The 18486-nt window shown below is 34.4% G+C and overlaps 2 protein-coding genes across 8 annotated transcripts; one reads left to right on the forward strand and one right to left on the reverse strand.

Moving 5' to 3' along the window:
- Positions 1-2215: 2215 nt before the first annotated feature.
- Positions 2216-17216, reverse strand: LOC112503546. 7 transcript variants are annotated; one of them, XM_025107565.1, is made up of 11 exons: positions 16722-16865; positions 15702-15801; positions 14293-14362; positions 14065-14216; positions 13819-13931; positions 8055-8133; positions 4518-4546; positions 4233-4326; positions 3951-4040; positions 3674-3848; positions 2216-2832 (listed from the first exon to the last, which is right to left on the reverse strand). In XM_025107565.1, the coding sequence occupies exons 4-11, from the start codon at positions 14206-14208 to the stop codon at positions 2477-2479; spliced, it is 1080 nt and encodes a 359-aa protein (XP_024963333.1). In that variant the 5' UTR covers positions 14209-14216; positions 14293-14362; positions 15702-15801; positions 16722-16865; the 3' UTR covers positions 2216-2476. The 7 variants fall into 7 exon arrangements, with proteins under 7 accessions (XP_024963333.1, XP_024963332.1, XP_024963330.1 ...); XM_025107564.1 differs by having other exon boundaries at positions 15702-15796; positions 16703-16865; XM_025107562.1 differs by having other exon boundaries at positions 16703-16865.
- LOC112503547 lies at positions 10629-11580 on the forward strand. The gene is made up of 2 exons (XM_025107569.1): positions 10629-10874; positions 11179-11580. Exons 1-2 carry the CDS (start codon positions 10734-10736, stop codon positions 11368-11370), a joined length of 333 nt encoding a protein of 110 aa, XP_024963337.1. The 5' UTR covers positions 10629-10733; the 3' UTR covers positions 11371-11580.
- Positions 17217-18486: the final 1270 nt, after the last annotated feature.

The following is an 18486-nucleotide window of genomic DNA, read 5'->3' on the forward strand; positions in this document are numbered from 1 at the left end:
TATATATATATATATATATATCTAATTATCTTTGAAATTTCTAAAATCCTAGTCGGTCGTTCTATTTTCTAATTTTTAAGTATACTATCGATTTATCAATCATTTAAATCAATTGAATTCATCCTCAAAATCAATTGAATATATACATTTTTTGCATTATAATAAACTAGAACCTGACCGACCTCAACCCGAATCCGACAACCCAATCCCGAAGCAAACTAAAATCTGAAACCCAAAACTTGGGACTTGATTTCCATATCCGAAATTTGATCGAATTTTTTATTTGCCCACACGAACCCGTGCACACCCCTACTCTAAGTCCAAAGCCACTTCTCCATATTTAAGCAAATTTCCATTAAGCTCTATAACCATTTCAAGATGGTTTCCATCCTTTTGAAATTCATCCAAAAACTTAAAATTTCTAAGTAAACCTTTTTTTAAAATCCGTAGAGGACCACCGTCAGGGGCTTAGCCCCTTTGACCCTCTATTTGTGGTAATTTAAGGTAATAGAGGTAACATATGAAGTGTGTACTTGGAACCTCCCAACCCACATTGTTTGTGTTTATCGATGTCAAGTAAATCACAATAACACCAAAATTGACTGATGACACTAAAATCACCAACATCTAATTTTGTATACCAACCAATTATAACTTGATACTGATCTGATTGATACTAGCTTTTTTGGTTGGTACATGTCAGTACTGATTTTATACCAACTTCAGGTAACGTATATGAAAATTTGATATTTTGTTCAAATCTTGAGTGACGTTTTGAGCTTGCCAATACCACAGTCAATCATGTTTAAAAGTTTTTTTTTTATTTCTTGCAAAAATTCAAATACTCGAAAAAAAAAATTAAGTTATAATTTTGATATTCAATAAAATTAAAAAGATTAGAACTAATACATCTTGTTACTAGTCCTATACCAACTTCGAGGGCAGTTTTGTGGTGTGTGAGGAACAATACCAATTTTTTATTTTAAAATATTAAAATATAACTATAAAGGTGATGTTTGATTGGTTTGAGCTAGGCTTCAAAGGTCAAAAGTACCTGGAAGTCTCAGGTTCAAATGCGGTGACTCCGGACTATCTGCAAAACAGATGGTTGTCTCGGCTCGCATAACGAGTTGGATATCCAGATTAATAAAAAAAATATTAAAATATGAATTTGTAAGTTATAGAAGACATATGATTTTACAAATTTAATAACACGTGTTTGTATTTCAAATGGCCATAACTTCCTGATTGAAATCACAAGATTAAAAAAAAAATACATGATTAAACAACTTAACTATCAAAATAATCAAATTTATATACTTGGTACGATACTTTAATCAATGATTACTGATATAACTGTTATAAATGTTTGGCTGATTTAATTTGATACAAATTTAAAGGAAAGAAAGTATGAAGTTGAAATAAATCACTGATTGTCGTCCAGTTTTATTTATCTTAATCCATGTAATTAAGTTTAAAATTTTATTAATTTTTACCTATCTTAACTGCTAACTTGTTTACTTTTTGACATGTGAATATGTTATAATATTGATACTCATTTACTTGTTCACACACACACATCGTTATCTTCAAAATCGGATGACACCTCTAAAGACATTCTCTACCGGAATCTCTAGAAAGCTCCGGACGCCACTCAGATGCCACTAAGATCTGATATGCATGTTGATACGAAAAAATGTTATGCTTAACGCCTAGTGAGTTAAATCAATTTATCTCATAAATATAAAATAGTAAAACCCGAAAAGTCCCTTTTAAAAATAGTTTCTTATCTAAAACTAACATCTAAAATCAAAAGAATATCTTCACAAAACCCATTGTTTCTAAAATGAGAACTAATAGTTAGAAATTTGCTTTAAATCAAAACCGACATCCATCTTCACTTTCCGAGATAAACGAATAAGACTTGATCCGCAAAACTCTCAAAATAAGATAATGGGTTATATACCTCAAAATACCGAAAGCACAGATAGACTCGTTACCAAAAGCAACATCTTTCTATGAAAGGAGAGACCCGTTTTCCGTCGGCTATTAGCGAAACTCAAAATTAGCCATGTATCAATGTTTGCATCTTACCTAGCACTAGCATGTGTTCTCTCTTGCTCTTATTCCAACACCAAGATGGTTTTCCAACTCATTTTCAAGAAACCAATGAAACTTCATGCATAAAACAGGGGCACCATGTAACACTCCTAACTTTACAAAATAGTAGACCATTCATAACTCCTTCAAATTAAAACAAACTCTAATCAAGAAATACATAACATTTACCCAAACAGAATTCTAAACGCGACTATCTAATTCCCAAACATAATTAGAATAAAACAAATCGTTGTATGATATAACATGGACTCGAGGGTAAAATGAAACTGTATATTAAGTTTTTGATAATTTTAAGTTTTTGAAGTGAAATATTTACTAAATTTCAACTACTTCAAACAAAAATCTCACCAATTTGTCAGAAAATACTATCCTTCTGGCTCCCCCCAGTCAGCAAACTAAAGAATGGATCTTCTTTCTCAGTATCTATTTGCTTTATTGGCAGCCCTGTGTCATTACCTTTTGAAGGTATTGGTGTCTTCACAGTTATGAATGCCACTTTTTTCTTTAATTCAGGTTTACAAGGATCATTTGGATGAACTATCAAACTAGAATTCATAGTCTGTTCATGTTCTAGGTTCTCCCCCCAATCATCTTTTGCATCACTTTGATCAACTTGTTTGCAATCGTTGGTAACACCGTCCATTGAAGAAAGATTGCCCGTCTTGTCTTCTTCAGAAGTCTTGTCCACTATTCTATCCACCGATTTATTTTCTGGAAAAACAAAGCAGAGATGTCAGGTTTACGAACAGGCTTTAGATAGCTCGCAGAGTTTTCATCAACATGGAAAATACATTTTTGCCAAAATTTTCATGAAAGCATGGGTGAGATAAAGCAATTGAAGATTTCTTCAGTGGGATGAGTTGCTGCTATAAGATATGGGAGAAAACAAACCTCAGAAAACACTTCTAAAAGGAGCTGTTTGGATGGTTTTCCATTAAGTCCTGTATGGAAAAACTGATTGTGTGGATTAATTAGTTTGCATAGATTGGGAGGGTTTTGTTTGTGAGGGTTTTCTCATAGATGGAAAGAAGCGTGTTCTTTTAATTGGGAGGGACAGATTTGGTAAAAACTTGGCTTTCTGCATAAAACTCCCCCTAGAAGCTTTACCAAATAAGTCACTTTCTATATCATTAAGCCACTACCAAAAGTCATGCATAGTTGACCAAACAGGCCCTAAAGTTTGACAATTGGTATATATTAAAAGAATTTGCACAAAATAACTAATAACCAAACGAAACAAACCCAATATATCCCACAAAGAGGTAGCTTGGGGGTAAGATGTATGCGGACTTTGCCTCTACCCCAAGGGTAGAGTGACTGATTCCATGAAGACCCCCCCCCCAAACCCCCCGACTTGCAAAGCGAAACCAAAAAACACACATGATGGAAAAGTGGCATAATAACATAGGGAAATTTTTCATGTAACCATCAAACCAGCTATGTTGTATGGATTGGAGTGTCAATGAAAATGTTCATACAAGTATGATACTCCGGTCCAAAAGCCGGCCAAAAATTAGGACGAAAAAACAATGGGTTATATAAAGATTCTTACCTCCAAGAATAGTTTCAACAGTTTGATACTGTACTGTAGATGAACCTTGAAATATGACATCATCCTTTATTATCTCTGGTTCACTCTTCCTTTCCAATAAAACGAACTTATCAGTTTCCCATACACACTCCAGAAACACAGCTTGTTCATTTGTTGGGTAATATTCTCTAAAGACCTACAAATCATTCACACAGAAAGACAGTTACAAAGGCTGATTAACAAAAAGATTGAAGGAGATAAAAGAAGTCAATTTTAACATTATAGAGGAGTGAAATGCCTCAATTCCTTGTTGGTTTAGTTTGATGGACTGCTGCTTATGAGAGAGTGTAGAGACCATGTTGAATACTGAGACAACATCGAGTAATATCTGTTCAAAATAAGATCACAGCTTCAGTCTAAAGCAGGAAACGAAAGAGCTTTGGTGCTGTAAATTTCATGAGTTTTTGCCATTTAGCAACATCCATGTGTGATTAATGATTTATTAAGCCCAAAAAAACTATAAACAAAATAATAATGATCATAAAGAACATAATCATCAAAATATTAAAGCAATGCTTACTTGCTGAGTCAAAACTCGAAGACGTGAAAGCAGAGCCAAGACAGTCATGGAAAATCCCATAAAAAAGGATCTAGCAAGCAAAGTAGATATCTCTCTGTGCAAGGTCAAGGAGAAGGAGATGAACAATAAACAATCCAAACTAAAACAAAAGACAACTGGGGATTTTCCTAGCTGTTATCTCCAAGGGCCCAGAGGTGCACACACCCACACATACATGAACTTAATGGATAACATGAAAGAAACAAAAACCACAACAAAGTAAAGTAATTACGGAAGGTAGGATACATAGCTGCCTTCAGCATTGGCTCAACCATCTGCAAAATAAACCGGAACAAATATTCCAGGTAGGTTCATTATTGTCTCCCTTTATGACTTAAACGATCTATATAAACCATTTGAAACATGTCTGTTTGATTTACAAAATACTTCACAGATGATATACTTCCAAGTAACAATGACGATAAGTATAACAATGAAAAGGGAATGGCTGTCGAATTTCTATATTACTAGTATTTGGGCCCGCACATTGGATGGTGACGATAAATTTCTTAAGGGAGTACTGAACCGAGTTAAAATGAAATGTAATTTCTCAATTAACAATTATTGAAATACAATATAAAAAATGAACGTGTTTTCATAAGTTGTTAACTTGCATATATTCATTATCGTTTTTTGATACGATGAGTTTGTGATACAGTGATAATAATTTTGTTAGTACATTACTTAAAACTCAAACAACATGTCCTACAATCATATCAGTATTACTGAAATATTATAAATATGCAAACGAACTGATCAATATGCTAGACTCGCATTCAGAATCCCAGTAGCAAGTTAGCATAGTAACTTTTTCCCCATTAAAATAGTACTAATATCAACTCTATAATATAGCACAAATGCATCCCCTCTTCTTTAGCTATTATAGTAACTCTTACCCCATAAAAAATAGGATTACCATCAACATTAAAAAATAGGATTACCCAACAAATGCATCATCTCCTGTTATTGATATATACGCACATCATTCTTTCAATTTAACATCTTAACATGGGATAACCAAAACTGACGCCACATTTCAATATTTAAGAATACTCAATCTTATGATGCCATATCATCCAATCCACCTATTTTATGCATACTTTTTTATTCCAATATTTCAACTTTACACCAATGTGGGATAACTAAAACTCAACTAGAATTCATCATTTGAGAATACTCAATTCTCATGGTGCCATTCAAGACCCCTTCTTTATATATATACATATATATATATATATATATATATATATATATAGGAGTGATAAAATGAAAACCACTTAATTTGTACAAACCGTGCAAACCACCTTCATCCGTCTATTTCATTGTTTAATCTTATGAAATTTTTTCATGAAATTGTTTAATCTTGTGAAATTGTTTCATATAATACTTTTTTGAAGAAGTTGTTTCATATATGGTTGTGAAATTATTTCATATAATACTTAATGAAACTGTTTCATGTATTTCTCTAAAATGAAAAATTATGATTGGTTGAATGAAGTTTGCACGGTTTGTACAAATTAAGTGGTTTGCATTTGATCGCTCCCCTATATATATATATATATATATATATATATATATATAGAGAGAGAGAGAGAGAGAGAGAGAGAGAGAGGGGGGTAAAGATCTTTATTTTAACCAATTAAAAGGTGTTAACTTTACAAACCTCAATGAACCAATATAAAACAAGATACACTTTTGATTGATGCACATGATAAATTTATTTAACAAGGGTAAAAATGTAATGTGTTATTTGATCTTTCTTTTGATGCAAATTAATTTTCGGTTACATTTCTTAATTATTCCATGTTTTGCCATTGTGAATATTCGATGCAAATTAATTGTCTGTTACATTTCTTAATTATACCCGAGTAAAGACTTATTCATGGTGAACCATTTCGTTTCAACATTTAAATAAGTATTGTGTTCATATGTGAACCTGATAACCACATACACGTAACAAAAACTAGGTATGTACAAATTACCAATTATTTAAAAAAAATGAATAGTGTTCAGAAGTAAACACATAAACATTGTTCATGAGCACAATTTGATGTTTGTTCGTAGGTGAACCAGTTATCATTCTACATTTATTTCATATATGAACGGGACTACATAGTGTATGTGTTTACTAAAATAAAACATAGATGTTAAAAAAAAAATCTTTACTACTTTTTTCCAAATACACCCTTGTTCATAAGTGTTCATCTATGACTATACGCATCATGTTCTAATTTATTACAAAAAGGTCATGGTGAATGTAAACCATAGATTTCCAAGATGAAGTGTTAAGATTCGTTCACAAAGTTAACACCATTTATTAGGTTAACAAAAGAACCAACCCCTATATATATATATATATATTGATATAAAGATTATATCAACTCTTTCCCTATAAAATTTAAGATAATATCAACCCTATAAGTTTGTCATAAATGCATCCCTCCTTTTATCAATACACTTAACATCTTTCTTTTAGTTTATCTTACCAAGAAAGACGATCAAACAATTCCCAATCATGGTCCTTGCCGATCGGATCATCAAATGGGTTTGGTTATCCCACTTGGGTAGAAAAAAGTACAATTAAAAAGAGCTAACCCCTATAGAAATAGATTTTTTGTAAAAAGAGGGACAACTAAAACGAGTCAACCCTATGAGTTCACACAAATAAAATCCCCTCCTTTGATATTTCTACTGTATTCTTCTAATCTTTCATACTTCAACCAATATGGGATAATAAAGAACAACCAATTTTCAAGATTTGAGTGTAATACTCATTATCCTTCGTTTTACTTTAATATATAATAGATAATATATTTCTGTAAAGAAAAGGGGACGGCTAAAATAAGCCAGCCCTTTGAGTTCACACAGAAAAATCATTCTCTCCTTTAATATACCTAATTCCTCCAACCCTATAAGTTCACACAAAGGAATCATCTCCTCCTTCGATATACTTAATTATTCCTTCTAATCTTTCATCTTCCGTCAATGTGAGATTATCAAAATAAGCACATTTAGATTTGGATACTTCTTTTTTTTAATAGATATAATAGATAATTAGATATATTACATTGTTAAAAAAATGTTTTATTATATAATGAATTGTTTTATCATGTGAATTATATAATTTAACTCTTAATCTTCATGGAATGGTTTTATACACATCTCTTTCTTATCTAGCACCAAATCACATCTCATTACCTATGGTTGTTCCTTTAAAAATATATTGAAAGATTTTTATATATTGATTGATTTACTTTTTTAATTTATCTTTTATAATAAGATTTTTTTTGCAAAAAGAGGATCATAATGATTAAGATAACCCATATATATATATAGATTTTTTTGATGATTTAATTTTTCGATTGTCATGTAAAGGAAGTCTATATATATAGTGATGTAAATAAAAATATATGTAGGTTTATATATTTGTGGATTTTAACTTCATTTATAAGAAAAATGAAATTAATGAAAGCAAGAAAGTGAAAGATTTAGCCATTAATGTGATGATTTTATATCAAAAATAAATCAAAATAAGGAGAAAAAAGATAAATATACCACCTATTGGTTCTTACTTAAACATAATATAATAGATTTTAGCTTTTGCCCACACTATGTCGGTAAAAGAGAAAACATAATTACAAAAAGCACCATCTTAACAATCTTTTTGGACCTCGGTAATGTGCAATCACCAAGTGCAAGAATAGCGTGCCAAAGCTTGTGAATGGAATGGAGCTACATTCTATTAAATGGAGAACTCGGGAAGTCTCAAATCATAAGAATCACCTGTGAAAGTAGACGTGCGGCACCCTCAAGTCGCGCCAGAAAATTATGTTTGCCACCATCACATTTTCTTCTCTTCAAACTGTGGAATACAAGAACGTCAACAAATTGATCCAGCAGGTATTTGTCTTGAAAGACCTGAAACTTTTTGGTATTATTACAAACCCGTGGCAAGCCACCCATTTTTAAATTTTAATAATTCCTTTTAACACGCTTTGTTACATTTAATATACAGTTTAAGTTATGTGTAAATTGAAAACTATTTGATCAAAAAGAAGAACCAAACAAAATAACATAAAATTTTAATGTACATGAGAATGAGATGTTCTCGTAACAAATTATGAGAACCCACAAAATTGTGAGAACCCTAAGAACCAATTCATCATGTGCTATTCATATGATTTTTTTCAGGCTAGGATTTAGGGTACTGATTAACATATACTTGCTTCACAATATGAAAGTTTGTGGCATGCTTGTACACAAAAAATACACACAAAAAAGTTGCACATTATGAACCGAATACATGTGAAACACATTGTGAAAAAAATATATGTTAATCAATACATCAAATAATAGCCTTAGATGGAAAAAATCATGTAATCATACACATCTCTACATTCAGAATGTGATAAGATGATACTTGAAACAGCTATAAGTACACGTTTCCTTATAATTTCTTGACATCTGATGTGTAAACTCCATCAAGATTGAATTATTTGTCATGATTCACTAATATCTTTACATTGCCACGTATTAGATGGATTGTCATGGCTTTGACCTTCACCAACAATGCATACAGAAGTTAACTCGCAGTTGTTCCTATGTGTTGGTGTTGGTCTATGGTGTTCATAACCGAGTACTACACCAACAATGCATACAACCATGTGCAAGATGTTGCTGCGTCTTGCCGAACCAAAGTTGTTACAAAGGTCATATTCAGTCTTGCTTTGAGATATAAATCAAGTATTGTTCAGATTTTTGCGATTTGCTGCCATGCAGGCATTGCGATAGGCGATAGCTGTGTTTGCGTCTTGTGAGATATGTCAAAACTATAAGAATTTAGGTGGTTCCCCAGCTGCATTGTCACAATGTAATCCATTATGATCCAAAAAGTTTGGAAGGAAACCCAAAGGGATTTCATGAGGGGCAGACAAGATCAAAGAAGATAAGTGTGATTTGGTGGTTGTAAGTAGGTTGAGCAAGTATACTCACTTTCAAAAGCTGAAACATCCATATACAACTTATGGAGTAGTGAAAACGTTTGCAAGGGAGTTACAGGAACACGAGGATATCTTGAATTCTGGAAGGGTGTCTCGCGAGAGCTCAATGTCGCATGAAGCAACACGCTTCTGGGAAGAAAAGAGGTAAATTTGGAGGTTGGGAGTTGGTTTTCTGGAAACTACAGCCCTACATGAAGAAATCGTTGGTTGTCAATAAGATGCCACAGCTGCCATATATCCTAATTCCATGGATCTCAACATTGTTGGACTAATGGTTGGTTGGTTATTCATCTGTTGTACCACCACATCTGACACATGACTGGGAAGTAAGTGTTGTATTAGATGACATTATGGGTCAATTGTAGGTCTTGGTGAAGCAGAAAGGGGTGTCAGGACTGAGTCTACTTAAGAAATTTATGAATAAGGGGGTTGAAGAGTGTTGGAAAGTATATTAGGAAGTTATGGTGTGAATATTATGATGTAATGAGGAAATCACTAATTGGTTTCCTTGGTCTTTTTGATTTCCCTTAATCCTTTCTCTTGTTAGCTTAGCTTCTTGTCTATAAATTGTTTGTATTTCGTATTTTGTAAAGATAACAAAGAGAATTCTTTCTTGGCCTCTTTGTTAATGGTATCAGAGCCTACAACGACTGGAGACAACTCTCTTCTCAAAACCCACTCTTCTGTCACCCAACAATATCAAAATATACCTCATCCTTCACAATACTCATCTCACGGAAACCCTTCTCTCCAAATTACCCAACACAAACTCAATGGAACCAATTTTAGAGAATGGTCCCAATCTGTCCTCTTAGTGCTTAAGGGTAAAGGAAAGGCCAGATATGTCACCGGCGATGCTCCCATGCCCGATCCTGATAATCCAAAATTCAGCACATGGGATGCTCAAAACTCCATTGTTATGGCATGGATAATTAACTCCATGGAGCCCAGAATTAGTCGCACCTACCTATTCTGTAAGACAACTCATGAAATTTGGAAGGCTGTCCAAGGGATCTACTCGGACTTCGAGAACTCAAACAAGGTCCAAAATCAGTCACAGAGTATTATAACTTATTGACTGAGTTATGGCAAGAAATGGATTTATTCCATGAAATTAAACAGCACTGCACTGCTGACGGTGTTCAATTCTCCAAGATGGTGGAAAAAGAGTGTCTTTGACTTCCTACAAGGCCTTAACAAAGACTTGGACGTAATCAAGAGAAGGCTACTGAACAGAAACTATTCCCTACAATCGAGAAGTTTTTGCTGAAGTTCAAAGGGAAGAAAGCTGAAAAAGAGTCATATTACTCAACTCCTCTACTAAGCCAAATGCATCCATACTCGGTTCTGCCCTAACAACTCACTAGCCCAAGCCAAACTATGGTCCAAAGAACCTGAGAAACATAAATTATGGTGTGACCACTGTCAGAGAACGAATCCAGCAGGAACTGCTGGAAGCTCGATGGCAAACCGGCCGAATGGAAGCCAAGGAATCAAAGAGAGTCCAGAATTAAGGTATTGCAAACCATTCTTAGCCACCAAAAGATCCGTACTGAATCAGAAACTACGACTTCCACCTCAAGTGCATCAGTGGCTCATAAAGGTACAATCTTTTCTTCGTTCTTCACTAAAGTTGAGACACATCGAGACTGGATTATTAACACAGGTGCGTGGTAGTCGAGATACCTTCTCCAACTATGACGCTTGTGGGGATGATATTCACATTACAGTCGCAGATGGTCAAACTGTAAAGGCTAAAAGATCGTGGGAATGTAGACATCTCAGGACTAAACTTAAAATCAGTCCTACATGTTCCACACCTAAAATGCAATCTTGTTTCAATTAGTAAAATCACCAAAGACGGAAATTGTGCAGTAACTTTTTTCCCTTCTTTGTGTGTTTTTCAGGACCTCTCTTCAGGGAAGATGATTGGCAGTGCTAAGGAGTGTGATGGCCCCTATTTTCTTCGTGACATTAGTTCCTCCTCACAATCTCCACCTCTTGAAAAAGTCTCATCATCAACTGTGTCTAACTTTGAACTTATTTTGTGGCATAAATGCCTCGGTCATCCTAGTTTTCCTTACCTTAAAGCATTGTAGCCCACTTATTCATTAATAAAGATGTTTCTAGTTTTCATTGTGAACATTGCATTGTCGCTAAACAAACTAGAAAAAGCTATCCCCCTCATTCTTATCAACCAACAAAACCATTTCATCTCATTCATAGTGACATCAGGGGTCCACTCGAGAACACTCCCTTATGGGTCCAAGATGGTTCATCACTTCCATTGATGATCATACTCGTGTTTGTTGGGTATACCTAATGAAAGACTAACTAGAAGCAACAATTCAAAAAAAAATCATAAATATGTTTTTGCTGTTTTCCAATTCCAAATCCAAATCCTTCGAAGTGACAATGGAAAAGAATATTTCACCATGACTTGTCCCAGTACCTTGTCAATCATGGGATTCTTCACCAAAGCTCTTGTGTTTACACCCCCCAACAAAATGCGGTTGCTGAACGCAAAAACAGACGCCTTTTACAGGTAGCTCGATCCTTAATGTTTGCTACCACTGTTCCAAACAAATTTTGGGGCGAAGGTGTTCTCACAGCCGCCTGCCTCATCAACAGATTGCCCTAAAAACCTCTAAAGCTTCATACTCCTATCAGCTGCTTTCTAAAAAGTTTTCCCACAACTTATCTCCTTCATTCTCTACCCCTCAAAGTTTTTGGTTGTGACATTCGTTAACAATCACAACCGTCATAGAGGTAAACTTGATCCTAAGGCAGTCAAATGAGTCTTTGAAGGGTACTCCTCCACACAAAAAGGTTACAAGTGATACCATCCTACCTCTAAAAAGTTCTTTGCATCATATGATGTCTCCTTTCTTGAAGATCAATCTTACTATCCTAACGGTTCTCTTCAAAAGGAGCATATACAATATCTCTACCAATATCATACAGTTGAGCACGATGAGATTATAGGCGACAATGTGAAAGTGTTGAACAGCTTGACATATGATCCTCATAGACATATTAGTCTGTCTACAATAGATGCATAAGAATCTCGATGAATTCAATCTTTTAAAGGTAAACAATTGATCGAAAGATTCTACGTAACAAATTACTAACAGAACGGAAGACGATAAAAATAAATTATATCCGATGTAATCTTTAACTCACCATCTGTAGTGGTTTGCCCCCTCAATACCTTCAGCTCATTTGGATGTCGAATAATACCATTATGGAATTTTGATCTATCAAATACATTATGTGATGGCACCCAATTGATATACATAGGTTTTTAACATAACATCATCGACACAGAATCATTAGTTAGTCCACATGCTAGCAATAGGGTATTGTTGCCAAAAATCTCTCCCCTATGTTCATCAAAAGATGACATGCTTAACCACAAGGGTGGTGCCTGATTGGTTTAAGCTTGGCTCCAAAGGTCAAAAGTACCAGGAGGTCCCAGGTTCAAATCCAATGAGGAATAAAAATCCCCTTGTGGCCACAGAGGTTCAAATGCGGTGACTCCGGGATATTTGCAAAGCAGGTGGTCGCCCTAGGATTAGTCGGCTCGCATAGCGAGTTGGATATCCAGGTTAATAAAAAAAAACAGATGACATGTTCCCATTCAAACAGAAGAAAAAATAGTTTCTCATTCAGCTTAGCATTGTTATGACAATCAATAAAGCCCAAGGACACACAATTCTAAACATAGGTGTTTATCTACCAAAATTGGTATTCACACACGACTAACTTTACATGACATTATAGAAAGAGATTGAACACGACAATCTGTAAAAAGGTAATAGTGAAGCTTGCCAAAAAATTCAATTGTGGTGGAGCCTACTAATCAAACATGGTGCGTCAAGAAGTTTTAAGCAATAAATAAGATAGGATCAACTACTTATTATCTTTAAAGTATTGCAGTTAATAGCGGTGAATAGCGAATTGCGGTCATCAGAAGAAATAGCGGTGGTTTATAGCGATGCTGCATTTAGCAGCGCTATTCACCTCTAATCACCACGATTTTGTCCCTAAATAGCGGTGCGCTAAACCGCAATTTTTCTAGGTTGTTTTGGTGATTGGGGCTTTAGGTTTTTTTGTATTTTGAGGGCTTTGGTTTAATATTTGATGGGCTACTTTTAGTTTTAGTTTAATATTTGTTGGGCTTTGGTTTAAAAAGACTCAAAGCAACAGACCTTTTCAGACTTTTAGTTAATGTAATATAAATCATCCCTTTCTACCAAGGCTCTAACTTCAGCAATTCGACTCTCATCTTTTCTTCCAAGCTTCAATTGAACAAATCAATGGGCTCCAGCTCACTCAATGATTGCCTCGTTGAGGGAAAACGGCTTGCCTCGCTTTTCCGTACTTAAAAACCTTGGATATATCCATTGTCAAAATGTTTTCGAATAACTTATGTGACTAAATATCTAGCTACGTTTGATTGCACATAGTGGAATGCAATCCCATTTTCATTTGAGAATTTCTTATTAGAACATAAGGGAGCTAGTGAGTAATTATAGTGGTAATACCTTTCCAAGAGTTGCACCTTTTGCTTAGGTCGATTCCCATTGATGACAAGAAAAGAGGAGTTAACAATTTCCTCTAAATTAATTGACTGAAGAAGCTTAGAGTCTCTCCTCACCTACATTATAAGAACTTTGGTCACAAACCAGAAAAGAAAAAAAGAAAAATAAACTTACGTGCAATTCACTGAAATCAAGGTTTACCCATTACCAAACAATAACTAAGCATGGTTATGGAGCAAAAATCAACACCTTCAATAAGTACTGAAAATATGAGCTTCTGCGATGTTGGTTCTTATTTTTGTGGACAATTCTATCAAGCACGCCTAATTCCGATTGGAGTTGACCAAGGAAAGATTGCAATCGCGCCTCAATTGTTTGAACTTGAGCATCCATGTCCTCAACTGATCAAAGATATATGTGAGCAATAACATGTTATTAAAGAATTCAGACACATCATGTGAGGAAAAAAAATCATACCCTTGTCAATGTGATATGCAATTTTTCAAATTCGAAGGAACTCTATGATGATACATGTAGGAACAATTGCCTACCAAAACAAAGACGCAAAAAACAAGATAAAACAATTCAGTCAATACATGCAAAATACTATCCAGCAAATTTTGGAAAGATGAGAGGTTTCACCAAAACCATAGTACAACAATTAAGAATGCTTCAAAAGCATCAAAACAAATTTTATGGAGCTACGAATGGTCTTTGGTAATGTATGGCCTTCGGTTTTGATGTATAGTGCAAAAGATGGTGAGATATATGATCAATAAAAAGTTGAAGAAAAGAGAGCAAGGCTTACATAAATCTCGATTGATGCTTAAACTATTATGTTAGGGTATGTTAGGGTGCGTTTGATATGCAAACTACATGGGACAGGACGGGACAAAAAAAATAGTTTTATGTTTGGCATGCCATGGACAAAAAAAACATGGAACAAGGTCAGACTATTTTTATTTTTAGTGGGACAAATCTTCATTTCTTGTTCCACCAAAAAAGGTGGAACAACATGGGACTAAAGTTAAAATAACAATATTTTGATTGATTTGTTGTCATTTTACAATCATTATGTGATATAAAATAACATTGAACAACATTTAGGGGTAATATAGTCATTTTAATAGTTTTGCCTTGTCCTGTAATAGTCGTACCAAACATAGGACAGCAATTAGTCCCGTCCCGTCTCAGTACCAAATACTGCCTATCAACCCGAGGATCAAATATGTTGTGTTGGCCTAAACGGCATGCTTAGGAAACAGGGATTGACGCTCATACAGTTAAGCACGATGAGAACAAAAGGGCGATGGTTTCAGTTTGGGTCTTTTTAAGGGAACAAGAAACCCGATTGTGTTCTTGTGCTTAAAGAAGATCTCATTACCCATAGTGTTGGCTTCGATTTTAGAAACACTTAAGGTATTTGCCTATGAAATTAGCTATTGCATGACTCCGTTAGTCCATCATGTGTTTCATATAATAATATTTAGGGTCTTGACCAATGACAATCATGAGTTTCATATGTAAAATTGCAAAGCTATGGGAGACCAGCCAAGTGAATTAGCTACTACACATTCAAGTGAGGGTAAATCATCACTTAACTACTGCACATTTATAGGTTTGTTCAACTATATTATAGCTACTGAAATTGTGTTAATATACATAAAAAACTAATGGGATTAGAACAAAAAGCAGTGGATGATAACTTGAATATTAATCACAGAATGAAGAACTAAAACTCCAAAGATAGGCTTGATTGATTCGATCAACAACTAGATCAATTAATAACAATAGTATTCATTTAACTTTAAACAAACATAAAAAGTATAGAACTTATGCCAWGAACAGCAAAACTTCAGTTGAAACTCATGAACAAAAAAACTTACTTGTGCAGTTGAAGAGTCAATCTAAGAGAAATCAACAATGCAAGCTTCTGAAAGTTTCTGCAGCAAATTACTTTCCTCTACCTCTTTTCCCGTACCTAGGCTGGGATTAAAGAAATAAGAAATATCAATCTTACTACCATGGTATAGATAAGTTTGATGACATACACAACAACTTACCATGAAATGCATAATGAACCTATCCTCTACCACAAGACAGCAAGATGCATCCACACCCATTCTATTTGTAGCTTCCAAAAATCTGATATTCAAGTGGTTTGATCATTGTCACTCATTTTAGTTACAATCTCAATTACCAAAAGTAATTTAGGCAAATAATGGCGTGAAAACAAGTCAGGAAGGAGAAGGCAGAAACTACAAGCACACACTCTTTTGGTTACCCATTTTAGTTACAATCTCAATTACCAAAAGTAATTTAGGCAAATAATGGCGTGAAAACAAGTCAGGAAGGAGAAGGCAGAAACTACAAGCACACACTCTTTTGGTTACCCATTTTAGTTACAATCTCAATTACCAGTGCACTAAGAGAAATGATGCAAAAAGAACAGGCGCAAAACAAGTAGAATCAGTCACTATAACCCCTCTTTGTGCAAGGTGCAACTAACAGATACATCATCAAGAAAGAAGTTCCATAAAAAAATTGAAACAGTTAGATTTGACAATGAAACTTCTATAATAATAATATATAATAATAGAACAAATGTACAAATTCTTTTCCTAAAAGACATTAATATAATCAAAAACAGTCTTTTATGTTTTTCAGAAACTGCTATGCACCTAAAGGAATGAATAACTATGCAGAACTTGCAAGAAGGTAAGCTTGGATTGAAAAATAAATAAGAATYCACCATATTTCAGCCTATGCAATTTTGCKGTCACAAACCACAAAGGACCAATTTCACAGCTTCATTATTAGGTTTTGCAATCAAACAAAGAATTAGAAACTTCAAAAATAAAATAAGTAATAACCCTAGTTCCCTAACCTCACAAGTCACAACTCACAAGAGAGAGGCAGACGGGCGACGGCAGTGAGCAGGCGATAGTCGAGACTCGAGAGCGAGGCGAGAACGAGAGTCGATTTCTGTGGTGAGTTCTGTGAGTGAGGGATGCGAGAGCGAGGCGAGAGACTCGTGAATCGTGAACTAAATCGATTTCTGTTGTGAGTTCTGTGAGTGCGAGAGGCGAGAGCGAGGCGAGGTCGAGGCGAGTGAAGTGAGCCGTGACGGAGGATGATGGACGAATTGCAGTGGACTGTGGTAAGCGGAAACGGTAATATTCTTAGGCCCAAAATGAAAACTGAAGCTTTAGAGGATTTTGATGCCCCTTGGGCTTTATGCTGCCTTGGGCCGTCACCCTCTGGGCCTATGCCCAGGGCCTGCCCTGGGTGGTAAGTGAAAACAATCAATGAAAAAACCTAAGGAGATTTGGAATAAGACCAGAAAGGGTTAAAAAACTAGAAGTTTGAGTGAGCTGCACACTCACCACTGAAGACCCTGCAACATCAATGAATTTGACCTCAACAAGGTTAGATCTTCACCAACTCCCACATTTAAGTTCTTGACAGATGCATGGAAGAATTATCGAGAAGATTGGAAATAGAAGCAAAAAGAAAGGGTTTTTAGAAAAGGGAAAAATATGTAATTTGTAGAAGAGGGCTTTAAAAAAAGAGAGAGAAAGCCGAAAAATGGCCAAAGTCCAACTCTAGATGCGTAGGGACCATTTTAACCACCGGTTTTCTATCTCCACCTCTCCTATTTTTTTTAGGTTATTCTAACGTCATCCCTCCTAAATATTTTAACCTACATTTCTATACCCCTTCTATACAAAAAGACAACTAAAATCCAAAATTAAAATATTTTCAATTAGAAAAATTGCATTAAAATAAAATCAACTTTCACCTGATTTCTATTTTGGGGAACCAACTTTCACCTGATTCCTATTTTGGAAAACCAACTTTCAAAATCGTCATTTTAGGAAACCAACTTGCACTTGATTCCTATTTTGGGAGGCTAACTTGCAAAATAATTATAGAAAAAAGGGAAAATTACATCAAAATTGAACCAACTTTCACCTGATTCCAATTTTGGGGAACCAACTTTTAAAATCGTCATTTAGGGGTCTCTATCAAACTTTTTGTTTATTTAAGGGTCTGGTCGATCTGTTGAACATGTAACAGGTAATTTAAGGGTCTCTATCAAACTTTTGGTTGGATTTGCCAAATTTGATTTAAACTTTAATATTGACACAGATTGGTTAGATATAAAAATCTTTAATGTGATATTTAATATTTATTTTTTATTGCATCAATTAAATTTTTTCTATTAAATTGATTTTTTATTGCATTAGTAAAAAACAATTTTTATCGTGGTAATTTGGATTTTTTTTCAAAAAAATCTTCAATTTGATATCTGAATTTAAAAAAACGAGATTTGAAATGAAAAATAAATTTTATTTGCATTAATTTTTGAAAAAAAAAACAAATTTTAGTTATTTTTCTATAATTACTTTGTAAGTTGGTTCCCCAAAATAAGAATCAGGTGCAAGTTGGTTCCCCAAAATAGGAATCAGGTGCAAGTTGGTTCCCCAAAATGACGATTTTGAAAGTTGGTTCCCCAAAATAGGAATCAGGTGCAAGTTGGTTCCCCAAAATGACGATTTTGAAAGTTGGTTTCCCAAAATAGGAATCAGGTGAAAGTTGATTTCATTTTGGTGCAATTTTCCCTTTTCAGTTTTAATCTTTTATATTTTAACTTTTAACTATTTAACT

Source organism: Cynara cardunculus, unplaced genomic scaffold, assembly GCF_001531365.2.
Source record: "Cynara cardunculus var. scolymus isolate 2C unplaced genomic scaffold, CcrdV1 Un_Scaffold_3221, whole genome shotgun sequence".
Lineage (NCBI taxonomy): Eukaryota > Viridiplantae > Streptophyta > Magnoliopsida > Asterales > Asteraceae > Cynara > Cynara cardunculus.

What these genes read in the sequence shown, in the direction of transcription:
- LOC112503546 (XM_025107567.1), bottom strand. Translation starts at nt 14,208, where the DNA reads ATGGATGCTCAAGTTCAAACAATTGAGGCGCGATTGCAATCTTTCCTT. An exon ending in AAGGTGCAACTCTTGGAAAG is followed by an intron (nt 8,134 to 13,818) that starts GTATTACCACTA and finishes TGTATTCCACAG; the next exon opens with TTTGAAGAGAAGAAAATGTG. An exon ending in TTCGAGTTTTGACTCAGCAA is followed by an intron (nt 4,041 to 4,232) that starts GTAAGCATTGCT and finishes TATTTTGAACAG; the next exon opens with ATATTACTCGATGTTGTCTC.
- LOC112503547 (XM_025107569.1), top strand. Translation starts at nt 10,734, where the DNA reads ATGGCAAACCGGCCGAATGGAAGCCAAGGAATCAAAGAGAGTCCAGAA. An exon ending in TGCATCAGTGGCTCATAAAG is followed by an intron (nt 10,875 to 11,178) that starts GTACAATCTTTT and finishes TGTGTTTTTCAG; the next exon opens with GACCTCTCTTCAGGGAAGAT.